The sequence below is a fragment of the Anastrepha ludens genome, chromosome 6, assembly GCF_028408465.1.
Source record: "Anastrepha ludens isolate Willacy chromosome 6, idAnaLude1.1, whole genome shotgun sequence".
Lineage (NCBI taxonomy): Eukaryota > Metazoa > Arthropoda > Insecta > Diptera > Tephritidae > Anastrepha > Anastrepha ludens.
The window spans coordinates 121,764,249-121,783,086 of record NC_071502.1 but is presented as its reverse complement, the minus strand read 5'-3'; the positions used below and the strand labels follow the sequence as shown (position 1 = coordinate 121,783,086).

General features: G+C 36.7%; 1 protein-coding gene across 1 annotated transcript; it reads left to right on the top strand.

The window, feature by feature from the left end:
* Positions 1–556: 556 nt before the first annotated feature.
* On the top strand, positions 557–2,723 carry LOC128867780 (mucin-2-like). Its single transcript, XM_054109273.1, has 2 exons — positions 557–645; positions 747–2,723. The coding sequence occupies exons 1-2, from the start codon at positions 636–638 to the stop codon at positions 2,381–2,383; spliced, it is 1,647 nt and encodes a 548-aa protein (XP_053965248.1). The 5' UTR covers positions 557–635; the 3' UTR covers positions 2,384–2,723.
* The last annotated feature ends 16,115 nt before the right edge of the window (positions 2,724–18,838 follow it).

Below are 18,838 nucleotides of genomic sequence, written 5' to 3'. Positions count from 1 at the left end.
GTGGGCCAAAATACCTGCAAGTCACATTCGGGCAGCTTCCGATTCATAACGAGCAAAAGTAAATTAATTCTTAATTTTGTTTTATTTTCACACATTTTTTACTTTGAATTGAATAAAAGTAATTTTCCAAACTAAATTTATGCCCTTTTTAATTGGTTCCACTTCGAGTGCTCCCTATTTCGTGTACTAATGGTAGTACCTATACTAAAGGCGTGCATAGAACGACTCAGAAAAATTTTCAACCAATTCGGCTCTTAAAGCTGTTTAAGATGTAATCATAAAATTTAACTAAATGATAATGTAAGTAATATATATTTTCTAAACTATACCATATATGTAATCACGTAAATTTGTTTTTCCACAGCAATGCAAATATATTTCTTATCAGTTATTTAGTAATTGCTTGTTTTGTCAGCAGTCTCGAAGTATGCAGTAACTGCTTGTAGAGCAAATGTTACTTTCATATGCGGAACAGAAAATCTCAAGTGTTTTCATACACTTTTCTGCATAGTGAAAAGTAATTAGTGGATCTGAGTCTAATTGTTGTGGCATATAAAAGTTGAAGCTGCATGTTCTAATTCATAGTAGAAAAGTTTGTTTTGACACATCCGTCCGGCAAAGAGAGTAGTGCAAAGATGAGTCCAAGTAAGTTCGTTTAAAGTTACTGAGTTAAACAAAAAAAAAAAAGGAAAACACCACTAGACATATATTTTTGATTTCGTTTGATACATGTTCTTAATTTCCAGTAAACTGGTTACTGCTAGTCCTTGCTGTGGCTCCCCAAATATTTGCCCAAGTGGCTCCCGACTGTTCGCTCTTGCGTAATAATGAAATCGTGCCAGACTGTTATAATTGTCAGCGTTATTACATCTGTACAAGGGGTAGAGCCGTGTCACATAGATGCCGACAAGGATTAAATTTTGATTCTAAAACGAACGCCTGCACATCTCCTGAACTTGCAAAATGTTATGTGACTCGGGAGCAAAAACCCGATCCGTATGACGAGTATTATTCAGCTGAAATCTATGGAACATCTTGTGAAACAACACCATCACCATGTGAAACAACAATCCCACCCTGTAAAACAACAGCTCCACCGTGCAAAACAACAACACCCCTATGTGAAACAACAACACCCCTATGTGAAACAACAACCCCACCCTGTAAAACAACAACACCACCATGTGAAACAACAACCCCACCCTGTAAAACAACAAGACCACCATGTGAAACAACAATCCCCCCCTGTGAAATAACCACACCATGTCCTTGTAAAACAGCAGCACCAACACCTACAAGCTGTAAAACAACAACCCCACCATGTGAAACAACAACACCCCCCTGTGAAACAACAACCCCTCCCTGTAAAACAACAAAACCTCCATGTGAAACAACAGCTCCACCATGTAAAACAACAACACCCCTATGTGAAACAACAACCCCACCATGTGAAACAACAACACCACCATGTGAAACAACAACCCCCCCCTGTGAAATAACCACACCATGTCCTTGTAAAACAGCAGCACCAACACCTACAAGCTGTAAAACAACAAGACCACTATGTGAAACAACAGCTCCACCATGTAAAACAACAACACCCCTATGTGAAACAACAACCCCACCCTGTAAAACAACCCCACCCTGTAAAACAACAACACTCCCCTGTGAAACAACAACCCCTCCCTGTAAAACAACAGAAACACCATGTGAAACAACAGCTCCACCATGCAAAACAACAACACCCCCATGTGAAACAACGACCCCACCCAGTAAAACAACAAGACCACCATGTGAAACAACAACACCCCCCTGTGAAATAACCACACCATGTCCTTGTAAAACAGCAGCACCAACCACTTCAGGCTGTGAAACAACAACCCCACCATGTAAAACTACAACACCACCCTGTGAAACAACAACCCCTCCCTGTAAAACAACAACACCACCATGTGAAACAACAGCTCCACCATGCAAAACAACAACACCCCCATGTGAAACAACAACCCAACCCTGTAAAACAACAACTCTACCATGTGAAACAACAACACCTCCCTGTAAAACAACAACAGCACCATGTGAAACAACAGCTCCACCCTGTAAAACAACATCCTGTCCCTGTGAAACAACAACCTCACCTTGTCCAGAAGTATTGACTGATTACGACTATAACAACAGTGGGCATATTGTTCGAGTGAGAAACTCTTCAAGGGATTGTGTTAACTTGCCTGATAACACCTTCCTTGTAGACCCTAGATGTTGTTCCCGCTTCTATGTTTGCCGCAATGGGGCTGTGGAGCCTGTGAGATGTCCACTTGGATTTTGGTTTGATCGAGAGTTGGAGACTTGCCGACCTCGCCGAGAAGTAACAAATTGCCGATAGATGACAAAATGTTGTACTTAAAAGACGACAAATTGTAGAAGAACCAAGGAAGCATTAGAAGCACATCAATAGCATATGTGCTAAGTTTTGTTAGTCTGATAAAAATATACAATAACAGCGGTTAGATAACTCGTATGAACCATTAGGCACATACGATGACTGATGCCCTTATAATGCTTTCTGCTTACGACCACCGGTAAATAAAGGAACCACTAAACATTATTATATATATTTCTATACAAACAATATACTATACATATGTACGTACATATCACCCTATATATGCAGAAGCAAAATATATTATAACCCGAGCATTCCAAAAATCCAAAATATAACTTTTATTTGGCATCGTCATTACATTTATATTAGCTCCAGGACTTTAATTCCCATCCATCGGGCAACGTTGTTCATATATATAATTGGCGCGTACACCCTTTATTTGTTGTTTAGCCGAGCTCCTCCTCCAATTTGTGTAATGCATCGATGTTCGCCGAAGGGCTGATGATTATTCCCAAAGATATTTTTCATGCAAAAAATACATTGAGGTTTGACATTGCCTGCCGAGATACGACAACAATTAGAAAAAAAATATTCTATCATCTGGTGTTTTATGAAGATTCAGAGGTTCACAGAGATGCAAACATACGCACTTATATACATACATACATACACCACCTTATTGATTTTTGTGCTCTTCCATAACCGGAAATGATGATGATTTTTTTTATTTTGGCGAATTTTAATGAAATTATTTTCTTTGAGGCATCAATTTTTCTCAGATTGATACGAGACTCTAAGAAAATAATGAGACTAGTTTGATGCGACCGCGGACTGTAAGTGACCTGAAAAGAAACAGGGCATCGCCTCTAATAACGACCACCACGGGTTCCACGTATACTCAACTTAGCATCTTAATAAACCAGTTCAGTGTTTTTTGGCCAACATCCATAGACCATAAATGGTCTAAGAAGCCAGAAAAATATATGGGTTGAGGATCGATAATAATGCCATACCTAAGCCAGTTGGTATCACCACCGACCCAAAATGGTTTCTGTATGCGTATTATGAGTTATATCTGAGTCTGTTTCCCACCCAAATCAGCATTTAATATTTGAATTTGTTCAAATATAGTCGATCAGTGGCTGGCGCATACCATTTTGCCCTTTGGCGGGTGGCGTAAAATTTAAACAAGCAGTACACGCCATAAAGCGGAAGTGAAGCTCAATAAGCCAATTACCACTTCCAGATAAGTGACGCAAAGAAACAAACAGATTTATAGGTAGTCTTTGGGCCATAGGCCATTTCATGTTTTTCCTGTCAAGGGTAATACCAGGATTCACGATGACTTTTCTTAAAAAGTAGCCTGTGAATAATAGTAAGTTAATTTCTTTCAGTGACGAAAACGCTGTAGTAGTCTAAGTATCAGCGACATGACTCGCTATATAATTGTTGACGATGAACAAATTACCACTTTTTCCTTCGATTTATTTCGCCTAAACCGAGCGTTTGCGGTGGTAAGCTGTATGCATTGACATATGAAACATAGGTAATTGCATAGGGCGTAGCCAAAACATATTTACAGAAATGTGCATATCTATTCATGTAGATGTGTGTATAGATGTACCGAGTGAAATTTACTTGCTCATATTCGAATTCTTCGGTGCTTACTATATCGTTGCGAGATGCGTGTTGTAGCACTGCTGCCATCAAATGCAGCCATGCATAATTTTGGCAATCACTTCCGCTCGAAATGCCTTTAATGTTACATCCCATGTAATTTGCCATGGGACTTAAGGGATGAGCACATTGGCACAATATTTACATATATATTTATGCACACCAATGCACTCATATGTTATATATATGTATGTGTGTGTGTTAGCGTGTATAAATAATAATTAAAAGTATTAAAAATGCGAGTGAACGAGCAATTGTTTGACATTTCCCGCTTTAATTACCAACAAATCTTCCCTGCGTTAAATGAAAGTGGCTTTATTTTAGTCACGTAGAGGTTTGGCCTCTCATGGTTTCGACATAAAGGCAATGCCAGATAATGATTCGAATTTTAGAGTGTAAATACGTATAGCAGCAGTTTGCACCCGAAAAACACCCAAGAACCAGACCAACGAATTTCTATTGAAATTCGCGCCAGCTTTTTGCCATTTATGCGCCTGCTCTTACAACCCATTTTCTTAACTCTAGATGTACATTCATGGTCGATTTGATGACACTCGGCAGCAGTTTACATTTTATTATGATGGTGCGCTTGACGAACATTATTGATCTGACTTGGGAGAGCTAAGTGAAGATGAGTTCCATCGAATATTTTCATGACGGGTCTAATATAGTAGCATTTTCGAAAACTATATTACGTGGAAAACCTCGTCATGAGTAGTCGACGCAGAAAGCTAAGTCTGATAGATACTCGCTTGTCCAAAAGCATTGTGGACCTACTACAAGTTTTCAAACTTTTTATAGTGGGTCGTATGATAGGAGAAATTGTTCAGTGGGCCATCGTTGAAATCAGCCAACGCTCTTGTGTTAATTCAACTGATGCAGCTCAAATAGAATAATCAAACTCTGAGGAAAGTAAAGCTTTGGCAGCTACGTTAGCCCTAACGGCTGTCATGAGGGATAATCACCTTGCATATGCAGAATTATTATGCATGATTTGTTAAGCTTCAAAACGGCGAAAACTCAATCTTCAAGTGCCAAATGTCCAAAAAGATTGTACGGAGAGCATAAAATTGATCTCTGTGCCTCATGTGCGAAATAAAGTGTAAAATTTATAAAACACAGTTTTATTTTAGTCTTAAGCATAAACTGTACGTTTAGAACTAATGTTAGAAATTTAATTTGATTAGTGCTGCTTTTTATTTAATTTATCAGAAGCTATGAACCAAAAAATTAAAAATTAAACAGCTCTCGTGGAGCTGTTGACTTTCCTAATCATTCGAAAATAAACACCTTTAATTTCTCCATGCGTAACCTTAGCAATGTTGCTAATCACGCAAAGAATGTTCCCTTGGTGAGAACTAGAGCTCTGTGTGAGCTTTGGCCTGCTGCACAAAATGTGTCCATTTGTTCCGATCTTTGGCTGATTCCTTCCAATAGTTGACCTTAAGTTTCCCCATGTCGTCTTCTAGTTCGTGAATCCATCTTGACATTGGTCTGCCTCTTGCTTTCGTTGCAAATGTTTTAGCGCCAATTATTTTTCGTTCAGCTCCCGTGGAGTCCATTCTCATGATGGCTAGGCCATCTTAGGCTTTGAGCTTTGATGAACCGTAAAATATTCCGTACACTTTTTTCTCATCTTGTATGCTGGGCCTGCTCATAATTCCATCTAATACTCGCACGCCTTTCGCCGTTGACTTTGCTTGCAACGAAGATTTGTCTTCAAAATTTTCTCCTAAAAACTTGGAGCTTGTTTTTGTCTTTTTCACTTATTGTCTACGACTCCAACATCAACATATATTTTGTTTTATATATATTTCAAACAGTCAAAATATCTAAATAAAAACATACATACATGAAGTCCACAAATATGCAAGCTACTCAGCTCATGCAAGAATGAACCGGTATTCAAATCCTTGTTTGGCTTCTATGTGAGAAAAGAAATACTAATATTTATAAGCATTCATATACATATATATATGCACCTATATACAACTATATTTGTACTCATAGGCGCGCTGAGTCTCGCTGACAATAAGCTGCTTCTTGACATGCGACAGCAAACTATTGATGCCTCCATGTGACTGCTTGCTCTCGACCTTTTGTTGATTTTTCACATCGATGAGTTTAAATACGCATGCAATTAACTTAACTATAAATATGTTTTTAATCGAAAAGGGGGCGGTGAAACCTGTATTATGGCTAAAACAAATTAATTGTGTACACATATATATATACATATATTACATATTGCTTATGTAGCACAGCACTAGGCGTATGGATTTCAACAAGCGTAGAGAAGAGACAAATGCACGCACGTGGGGGAGTATAATTAATTAAAATTTGTTATATTGTGTGTAAGGTGCATTAGAATATTTATTAATAACTTGTTTCCCTATGTTGATATATGCTATGCTGGGACTTCCGAAGAAGCAGCCGACTGTCATGGAGTGCCTACTAAATATAATGACCCCTAAATATCATAACATCTGTGATATTTAGTTCCACTTTCGTTGTCTAAATTGAATATTAAAGCGATGCGATATGCGTTTTAAAAATGCTTAAGATTTGCTTGGGTTTTATTAGATCCCCCAACAGTCAAATTCCGCTTCCACGAAAGGGATGATGACCGTACGATGACTGAGTTGCTGTTGGGCTAACCGCTTCGTGTTGTTAATGAAATTCATCAGGTAGTTAGTAATAACAAGAACAGCTATATCAGCAGGCGTAGCAAAGAAATGAGAGCCAAGATTCTTAAATCTTAGCCAAACGAGAGCAACGCAGCTAAGCAGAAGGTGCTGAGTCTTATAACATACAAAATTCACGGACATTGTCCTGTGGCCACGACTTTACAAGTTTGTTTACTTACCCAGCGCTCGCGGAGTTTATGCGAGAGACACTCTGTCAAAGTAGTCAGGGCCTTTGTCTAGCCAACTCATCCGATCCGCAGTTTTCTGCAATGCTCATTATCACCAGGTACCCAGATGAGACTTACATAAAAAAATCGGTGGCAATCGGAAGTGAAGTCAGGCATTCTCCAATCAGTTTTGAGTTCACGACCATCAAGCCTAGGGCGCTGACTGCCGCTTGGCTCTTTGAGTATAATTAAGCAATCAACTAACTTCTATCGAAAAACTCGCTCCCGTTTTTTATGAGCATTTTATAGCAAGTATGCCGAGGTGACTGGCAGAGCCAATTTTGTTGCGCGCGATGTGCCAGCAGTAAGTCTTGGGTTCATTCACCACAGCAGACCCGAAAGAAAATACTAACTAACACTCGTCCTCTCGGTCGATGAGAAGCCTCTCAGTTTTCGCAAGTCGACACGTATTCGAAAATCGTCACATAAAATTTGGTTGAATTCGCTTAGATTGTCAGGTATTTACAAGAATTACGCTATAGTAAATTCGCTTTTGTGTGAAATTTACTTATTGACGTTTTTGACATTTTTCAATGCTATTGACTATAGCAGCAATAACGTGCCTTTGGGTGGCAAGAAAGCATTGCCTGCGCCAACACACACTAACATACGCACCCGTTCGGTTAAATGCCTTTAAACAATAGTTTGAGCAGATAAATTAATTAGCTGAAATAGTTAAGCGTTCTGTCACTGTCAAAAGCTGTGGGTGCATTATGCAGTAGCCTTACCTAAATATTTCAAAGTGTGCGTGCGTATGTGCGCTGGTGTCGCAGTGTTGTCATCAACAGGCCATACGTGCCGTAATATTCATATGGCAGTTCTGGTAAATTTGAACATATTAATGTACATGCATTCGTGCATATATATATAAGTGTGCGAGCATATAGAAATTCTGACTTTTGTAGAGACTGTCACTCAGTTGGTCATAAATTAAATTTGCGGCAGGCGCGTGCGCGCAGTCATTGTTCCGGCAGGCATTCAAATGCCAATTATGAACAACAACAATAAGAACAACAATAGCAATAGCAGTAATGCAACAACAGTCATGCAAATATTGCCAACTAAAGCCATAACATACAACAACCCCAACAATAAGAGAGATGACAATTGCATTTGCCTCCTCCAATGACGGCGAGGATGTGCACAGTGGCATGCGGCTGTGAAGGCAAAGCCCTTGCCAAAAATTTAGCCCAAAAGTGTACAAGACATGTAAATGTATAAACCTTGTGAAACTTGCTCACTAATATTCATACAAGTGAATATGGGACTAGGCGGGTATGTAGTATTCTATAGGAGAGGGTTACTCACACGCGAAAATAAAGAGAAACTCTACCTCTAATAGCTTTAGTGAAAATGTTCATTTCAAGTTTATTTATAAATGTACTTTCGGTATACAACACTGGGGATGCGCTAGTCAATAGTATATCACCTCTAGTGGGACCACCTCCAAAGTTTACTTTTGCATAGATAGTCAGGCAGCCATAAGCAATTAAATCGCTTGAAATTGAAATTTGAAAAGGTCGAGCCAAGGAGCACCAAGAGATTTGATGGCTCCTAAAATACTCAAGCTAAAAAGCCCATTGTATTTAAAGCTCCGGAAAGGGGGTAGATAGTCAAGGAGGGAAGGAGACAAGTATCGGAGAAAGAGATAGGGAAGAATAGAGACAGATATAGAAATAGTTAGTCTTGAGAGAATTTTCCAGATTCCTTGGCAAATCTGTAAATATTCTCCGGTTTTAGAGAACGAATATTACTCATTGTCACGGCATTGGAACCCAAAACTCGTAGCCGTGCTCTAGTAAAGGCAGGACACTCATATAGAAAGTGCTCAGTGGTATCCGCCTCCTCCAAGCATGGCAGGCACATTGGGTCCTCCATGATTCCTATGGTGGTCATATGCTGACCCCATGGGTTGTGTCCTGTAATGATGCCGACCATCAACCGAACGTCTTTACTTCCAAGTTTTAGTAGAAAGTTTGACAGTTTTCTGTTTGAACTTGTCACAAAACACTTTACAGTTCTGCAGCGTTCTAGGCCGGACTATCGCCCTTTATATAGATTGCCTACATAATCGCTAATCCAATTCATGATTCCTGCGGACCTGATCCCGATTATTGACTCTGGCCCTTGTGGAGGCACCGCTGATCCGCGGTTGGCCAATTCATCGGAATTTTCGCTTCCTTGAACAGCTGAGTGTCCTGGAACCCATATAAGTACAAGCGTGTTTTATCTTGTGACAGAATTAAGCTTCTTCTTATATTCTTCAATAATTTTTGAGGTTTTCTTCGCGTTCTCCAGGGCCTTCAGTGCAGCCTGACTGTCACTGAAAACTCCAATCTGTTTCCCGCTCCATCTCCTCCCGATTATCCATTCGGCAAAAATTTCCGTTTGGAAAACAGTTGCCATATCCCTCATAGTATAGTGATACTTATTACTATCGTTTAAGTACCATCCGGATCCAGACCCTATTTCATTCTTGGACCCATCGGTAAAGAAAATATCCGTCAAACTTCTCTGCATACATTCTGAATTGCTACATTGCTCACGCAATGGAAATCTGTCATCAAATTTCCTTCCAAATGAAAGTGTGGGTATTAGATCGTCTTTAGGTGCCAAAAACAGTGGATACTGCTCAGATAGCAACTTAAAGATTTCTCTGTGTCCCGAAGTCCTATCTTCGTGCCAGAAACCATATTTATGGAGTCTGCACATTGCTTTTATTGCGTAGCATTTAGGGCATCAACAGAGGTTGTACTCATGGCACCCGTGATGCATAAACATACATTTCTTTGTAGCCTGTATAGTTCCCGGATTGTGGACTTAACCATGCTCCGTCGCCACCAGACCACAGAAGCGTAAGGGATGATTTGTCTGATAAGTGCTCTGTATATCCATAGGACCACAGCAGATTTCAGACCCCAGGTTTTACCAAAGGCTCCGCGGTGTATCTCCTAAGTCAGCTTCTTATCCAAGATTACTCCTAGATATTTAACTTCATCGGAAAGACCAAGTGTCACACCTTTCAGTGTTGGAAGACTGAGTCCATCCAATTTCCGTTTTCTCGTAAGCAAGACTGCAGGCAGGGCATTCAAAAATTGGTATTTTTTCGCTGCCATAAACTTTTTTGTTGCTTTGGATGCGTGAACGGTTTTGTTGCCAAGCTGGAAAATCCACTCGGCATCGAAGTTATAATGAGAAAAAGTAATAACTACTTCGTCTAGAAATTCTATATACTAGACAATATTCTTTTTAGTAAACGCGTTATTTCGTATGAAATCCAAATCTCGCAACACAATTTTGCAATAACGGTACTAAGAATAATGACTAAAGAAGAATTTTGCAAGTGTATAGTTAACTTGGATTGGAAATACAGACTTTGGCATACCAAACCAAAATGTGCCGTTACCATCAAGAAAGATATCGGTATAAAAAACTTTGCACATACCTATACTTAAATCTGTGAGGTATATTGCGTGCTTGGCCGAGCTCCTCCTCCTATTTATGGCGTGCGCCTTGATTTTAGAATAGTCAGTTGAAACTAGATTTTAAAATAGTCTATTTGATTTTACAAATGATCAATGGAAGAGTCTATTAATTTTTTTATTTCACTTTCATACACATCACAGATTCTCAAATGTGTAGCCTCTTGTTTAACTTTAACCAATCGAATTGACCATTCTAAAATTCAACTTCGGTTTTCTAAAATCCAATTGACGTTTTCTTAAATCCAAATGAAACTTCAAAAACTCCACATACCTATTTTAAAATCCAAATGAAGTTTTCTGAAATTCAAATGACGCTGATGATTTCTAAAATCCAACCAGAAATGGTATTGAAGTCGCTTGGCAAGAGTTTCGAAATTGCATATGAAATTATTCAACTAAGTAACTTTTTTTATTCCATTTATTAAGTAAAAATTATTGCTGCGATTGGAGGTCACACCAAAAATGCGAAAAGCGCCTTAAACAGGCAAAAAAAAAGTGACTGAGAAAACATAGTTCAGCTTTGCTACTTTTTTCACCATTTAAGAGTCAACTAATATGATCATATAAATGTTGGAAAAAAATTCAACATTTATCTTTTAATATCACATTTCACACGGTTTCCTATAGCACAGAGTGTAAGCTAGTGCCATTTTATTTACACAAATTTTGGCTACATATGTAATTATATGATTAAAACCGAGCGAGTGCCACTTCACTTTTTGTGGGCAATTATATTAATTAGAGCAAAATGACAATAAATAGCAAATAGAATGAAAGCCTTTGTTAAGCATAGTGGCACGCCCACACGCACAGCTTTGCACATGGTTCGTCATTAATTTGCATACATAAAGTTTATAATTGACTGAGCTGTATTGAATTATTTCACGTATGAAAGTATTCAACTACTTTATTTTTAAAATTCATATAATGTGTAATTTAGTAAGCCAAATTAGTTTGCAAAAAATAGTTTTGTGGTTTCATGCAGGCGCAATCTCTATTATTTAGGAACTGGTATTAATCGACACTACGAGATTTCGTTGGTCATACGTCATGACTTTTTTGCCTTCGTGCACCGAGGAAGGCTGAAGTGTCACCAATAAGTTCTTGTACTACTTTCTTTCTAAACTATTTATTGTTGTATTAATTTTTACATGGCTATTGCGCAATGAAAAACGACTTTTTGATGCCGGAAATTGAAGTCCGTGTTATCTACAACATTTGGTTCAAAACAAGACGGCGCTACTTGCCATACAGGTTGTGAAACAATGGATTTACTGCGTCATCGTTGCAGTGAGCAATTGATCTCTTGTCTCTGACCAGTAGATTGGCCACCAAGATCGTGTGATATACACCTTTGGGCTTTTATTTGTGGGGATATGTAAATCTAAATGCTTTGTGGATAAACCAGTTTCGATTGAGGCATTGGGAGCCAACATTACGAAGGTTATTCGGGAGATACAGACCGAAGTCCTCCAATGGGTCATTCGAAATTGCTGTTTACAGATGGTCGAGTTATGGCGTAGTTGCGGTCAACATTTGAAAGGGATTACCTTTAAAAAATTAACTTCATGAGTGGTTATACACAAAAATAATAAAAATTGCCCAATAAATTTAAATTTTTGTTGATTTATTTCAATTTAAAATCCGAAACCTCAAAATTGATCACCCATTAAAAGTAGTATATCGAAACACTAATCCATACAACCATGCAGAATGCCATTGTAATGTATTTATATTGAAGAAAATGCGCAAATCTCAGGAAAAATTTTTTCAAAAATTACCATGAATTTTTAGCCATTTGAGACTTGATTTTTGAATCAAAAACTGAATGGGTCATAAAACTGTGTATTCCCAATTTTTCCAAAAATGCTGACTAAAAAGATTGATATTTTGACCAAAGTTGACCGAATTTTTATAAATATGGTATAAAGTTTGAAGCTTTACATTGTATTGTTTTTGTTGGAGGTATTAAATATATTTAAAAGAAAAAAATCAAAAACAGGATAGAGGAAAAAGTCAAAACTTATAAATATGTGATGCCTACTTTTTTTTGTTTTTTGGCGGGGAGGTTGGGTTAAAAGTGTCTTCGCACCATATAGTAACCGCCGCTACTACGTGTGTGGTGATTCCACTAAAAAAATACCCCTCCTCTTCTCTTCGATTTTTCCCTCCACCACAAGACTGCTTCCGCATTGTTTCGAGGTAGAGGGCCCAGACGGCGTTCTTAAAAAGGGTACTTACTTACTTACTCACCCTGCGTCTAGAGTCGCCTGTTTTGAGAAGCCTATGCTTAATGCTCTTCAGAAAGACTTTCATTTCACGCTTCTTTTTTCGGATAATATCCTCCACGAAATTTGCGACGGCACTCAATTTTTCTTCATCTATCATCTTTTTCTCGATAATTTCTTCAGGTGTAAATACACCAATAGCTCGTTGCAGACCTATTCTCTCTATGTTCCACCTCTCACATTTAAAGAAGGTGTGCTCCGCATCATCATACTCAGTATTTCCATATATGCAGTTTGGTTGGCTCACTTTTCCCATTCGCCACAGATACTTGCGAAAGGATCTATGTCCGGACAAAAGCTGTGTGAGGTAATAGTTAACCTCACTGTGCTTTCTTTCTACCCACTTTTTTAGATCGGGTATTAGTCTCGCTATCCATCTACCGTATCGTTCGGAGTTCCATCTTGCCTGCCAAAGTGTGAGCGTTTGAACTCTAATATCGAAGATAGCATGGTACTGGGATTCCTCTGTTTTTTGCCTCCCATCTCCGTTTGCGCTTGTGCTAGAATATCTATAGGGATGGTTCCGCTGATAACTTAAACCGCTGCTTCAGATACTTTTCTCTATGTATGTAATGCATACTTTAGTTTGACGCTGATTGCATACTGTTATTAATTTATATTGTACCCAAAAAAGTTCATTTTATTACATTGCTTTAGTATCCTGACATTTAAGTCACACTCTCTGCAGCACATATTTAATTACTTCAAATAACTTTTTAAAAAATCGTGCATCGAGGAAAAATAAATACGGTTGAAATTAGCTTTTTCAGTCAACTTTGCAAACCGAAAATTATTATTATTTTTTGTCTTTTAACAAGCTCTATGAATCGTATTAGGCTTCGGTGAGTAAATATCAAAGAGAAAAAACTATTTCACACCCCTTCTTTATCACTGCGTAAATCTTTTGACTGCGCCCCAGGCTGCATAACTTTCAGTGTATCACTCACTTTCAAACAAATTAACCACTGAAAGTTATTTATAATGACCGCAACAACAATAATTGAAATCAAACTATTTAATTTGCCACAAATAACTAAGCTGCCTATAAACTTTTTGGATTGCAAATGTCAATACAAGCAGAAATGATATTATGGTATAAAAATATTAAATAATAAACAAAACCTTGACATTATTTCGAAAATTATTAATATCAGTGCACACAGCACCACTAAACTTACTGACTAGTCACAAAACTACGTATTACATATTTATAATTATATATTTATAACTAATCTATGGACTTCGCTTTCATAATGGCTCACAGGTATGTGCCGCTCTACCAAATAAACGAAAACCCACTTAACCTCTGATATTTGTAAGTTCGTCTGTCTACTCACTTCATACGACTTATTTTCCACTCATGCAAGGTAATAAATCAAAATTTTAGACACTCACACAAACACGCATTAAGGATGCAGAAATACATATACGGAAAATGGGTTATTTGAAAATACATTCAGCTGCGGTTTGACCGAAATTTTCAAAATTTATGTGTGCGTTTACCCAATTAAATTGCCATTGGAAGCCAAGGACGATACATTGCGTTAAATAATTCTGGCAATAGAGCTTATTGACAACTTATTTGTTTCTCATTGAATTCTTATATATATTTTTTTTATGAAAATATATATATTCAAGTTTCAAACTTTTTGCAAGTCAGAAAAAATCAAAAAATTTCATTAAAATTTCACACCATTTAATCACAATTAAAAAAATTAGTATGATGTTTTTACACCATTAAATTTTGTTGTAATAAAGTGCATGTTTGAAGTGTCTAAAGAAGCGTGTTGATTTTTGACATTTTTCTTGTTGGCGGTCTTGCCCGCTATTTTTTATATGGAATAACACACCCAACAGCGCCAGAGGAAAAAATTGTCAAAATCAACGCGTTTTTTATGCCACTTGAAACTTGCACTTTATTGTGCCCAAATTCACTGAGCTATAGAATCCAAGCCTATTTTACTAATTCTGATTAAAAAGTTTAAAATTTGGGCGAAAATTCGTTGAATTTTTTTGAAATTTTGCACAAAGCTTGAACCTTTAATTATATTTCTTTTATAGTGGAATGCACCATTCATGCAAAAATTATTAAAATTAAACGAGAATGAAATAAATTGTAAAAAAGAAAAATAAAAATATATACAAGGGGACTCACAAAAATTCGGTAAATTGAATTAAAAAATAGATTCATTTTTTTAATCCTTATTATTTTTATCTTCTCCATATAATCACCATTAATTTCAATATTTTTTTACTCTGTTGAGAACAGTTCTCAAAATCGCATTTTTACAGCTTCTCAAGTTCAGTATTCACAGAATTTATTATCTCGTCATTGCTACCAAAGAATTTTCCTCTAAATTTTTTTTTTTTAATTTTGGAAATAAATTATTGGACTTTTTTCAATGCTAGCCAGCGCAATGAAGTTACTGGTCATTTCAGTAGTGTGAGCTGACACGTTATCGTGGTGTGAGAAGTTGTCGTTTTTTCAATTTTCAAGCAATTGTTGAACACTTTTGGTAAGCACTTTTAGGTATACCATTTGACAGTTACCGCATGAGAAGAACCTAGCAGCAAACTGTTTGCTCTGGTGAAGTAAACCGCGATCAAAACTTTTGTACAAGTGGATGTGCTGCTTTCAGACTCCATATCATTGACTGCAGTTTGGATTCCGAATCATACTTTAACAATGAAGCTTGTCGTCTACTCAAGCTGACATTGGATCAATTATTTCACGTTTTTGCGTCCTCTTTTTCTGGAACTTGAAAAGAAATATAGCAAACTATACCAAAATGAATGGCATTAAAAATTTTTCAAAAAAATTTAAAATAAAAATCGGCTTACCGAACTTCTGTTAGTATATACAAATAAGTACGAATTTCGAAAATGGGAACTGAGAGTTTTAGCTATAAAATATGAAGTATAAGCGTTAAATTTACATACATATAAATATAATGTTTTGAATGGTGTTAGTATTGAATGGTGTTAGTATTCTTGACAACAGCAACAATTCAAATTTGTAATAGTCAATAATTTTCGTAACAGACTAAATCCTACACAATTCGAATCACAATTTGCACATTAAAGAAATTTCTAATTTTAATATGAAAACTGAAAAAAATCATAAATGATATGCGAAGAATAATATATTTTAAGCTCAAGTGTTTTTCAACTTATTTGTATTTGATATTGAAGAGAAAAGGCGAAATATTGTTGATATTTAAATGCAGCTAAGCTAGAATAAAATAATGAAATGAAAATAGATTTTGTTGTTTTTCTATTTCAAATTTAATAGAAGGCAAGCAATCAGTTAGATATTTTAATATTTTAACCCATAAATGGTGATAATCGATATTCTGCCAAATTTTCATTATAGCTGCATCAAATTTTACGCTCGAATACTTAGTACACACGTAACTTTATATCACATAATTATATTTAAAATATGCATCTGTAATTATAAAATCCACATTGCACAATTAATTATATGCAACCATCATTTGTTTTTTTTTTTTTTGTTTAGTTGTTATCTTTTAATCAACACGTATAATTATAATTATCATTTTCCGCTCCAAAAAATTAACACATTTTTCCTACAACTCATTACTCTAATTACACTTAATCCCGTCCAACAAATTGAATTTATTTATTTTACAATATTAAATCTACACACAAATACTAATGCACGCAACTGATTGCTGCCAAAATTGCATCTGTCAAAAGCTACGCAACGTAAATATCTACTCGTTGTAGTGTCTATGCATATCCTCACCGACTAGCCTGACATGGCGTATACGCAACTACCTTGCCGCCGACGGGCACATCAGATTTTGTATACTCTCAACGGCCATACATCAATATTATATTTGCACTTATTTACAGCAGCTATTTGTTGTTTGTTTGTTTTTTTTTTCTGCTTTTGTTTTTGGGGCATAGCAACCGAAATACGGCACTGAATGCACGAGTATATTTAACAAGTATCTGTTGCCTGTAGTGATTGTGAGGGTGTACATATATACAATCAGCTCCGGTCAAAGTAATAGTAGTGCCTAAAATAAGTGGACTGTGCAGGCCATTTCCCACCCTCAACCCTATTTCCCTAAAACCACTGCTGCGCCAACTTGTTTGTATGTACTATTGGAAGATCAAAAACAGTGGCATTTCTTTTCTTGAACGGTCTCCTTTATCTAGTTTATCGGTCTGACACTATAAAATGAAAAAATGCCCAAATCATAACACCTGATCTTCCTTGTTTAATAGTTCTGTTTGTGCATTTCGGGTTGTACTCGGAATCAGCAGGACGTGTGATGCATTATTATCTTGTATGCGTCCTCTTTTACCATACAGCGCGATTTTGGATTCATCTGTCTACAATATATTTTTCTATTTCTCGGTGGGCCAATCGAAGTTCTCATTTGCAACCTTTAGTTGCCTTTTAGACAGTAATGGCACTTTTCTAAGGTTATGAGCGTTCAAGTTCTGTTCCCACAAACCTCTACGTATAGTTTCCAAGCTTGCCTCCAGCTCCAGTTCACTTTTAATTTTAGTAGTCGGAGCAAAATAACTATTCTCTGAGTCCTAACCACACGATTAATTGATTTGGACATCGTCTACTTGTTTCAGGTTGTAATTTATATTTTAATGCATAACAAATCATTTTCGGTGAACAGCCTCCAATATCTTCAACTTCTTTCGAAGTTTTCCTTTCGAAATTAATTTTTTGATAAGGTTGCGCTGTTCGGCGGTGCAATGCTTGCCTCGTTCCATAGTTGAACATTTTTTTATCAGATTTTCATAAATTTCTTTTTTTCTTTTATTGAAACTTTACAAAATTTGTATACATTTCATGGTATTACGCCTAGCTTAAGCTAACAAATAAAATTATTTTATCCTTAACATTGAAATTTAAAAACAATTATAAATATTTGGCGACTAAATCTCGTGGCTTAGTTCTTCGAAGTCTTCTTGTGCAGACTGTTTTGGTAAACTCTGTGGCCGGGTTTGTGTGCTCTTTCGGCCTGGTTTCATGCTTATTTGTAATAATTGGGATTGTATCAGCGCTTTTTTCACCGACAGATCATTGTGCAGGTCGTGATTTCGCACATACCAAGATGCGTTGACCATGTCTCTGAGGATATGTCCACAGGCATTGTACAACTTCAATGTTTGATTTAGTGGTACGTCCCCATAATCGAATGAGATTTTCATAAAATGATTTGGAAAGGAAAGGCAGTATTTACCTTCTCGTAAATAAAGCACTCAAATAAATATATTATATGCATTTTTTGGCAGCACATTTCTTGCGCTACTATTATTTTTGCTGACTCATTAGCCAATGCACATGAAAATAAATGAAATCTCGATTCCAAGTGCTAACGTATACAGGGATAGGGGCGCTTTTTTCATTGAACTCTGTCTATGCAAGAGTATCTTAAAGAGAATAATGCACAAAGAAGACAACGAGAAAAATAAAAATATTTTACTGTTTGCGGTACTAGTACAACTTTTATTTTGACAGCAACTGTATATGTTATTAATATATATATATTCGTACAAATATATTTGTATATATAGCGCAGAGAACGTCAATAACCACACTAAATTAAAATTCATAATTGAGTGGGATTGTGTGCGGGCGGAAATTGCGCACACTGGTGCTTATGTTGCATGCAATAACCAATCAAATATTTGTTGTCAAATATTATAATTTTTTTTGTTTTGTTTTGTTTTTCTTTTTGTCCCTTTTTCTATAAAGTAAATTGTACCTTGAATTTATGCCATGATTTTCAATGCGAATTCCCGAATGTGGCAAAAACCCAGAGAAATACACACATATGTACATACTCGTGTATATAAACATACGCACATGAATTTTGCATAAATCAAAGTCCACTAACACTAAATAGTTGCGGAACAGCGATCATTCGCGACACACGGAAATTACAAATTGGTGTGCACGTATATGTTCATACATACATATATGTATGTATTACATTACGGCATTAAAAGTAGTGACAATAATAGAGCACTGAAAGCAAATTTATGCTCGCACATACACATTCGTATAGAAGTGTACGCATGGCATGCATTTATG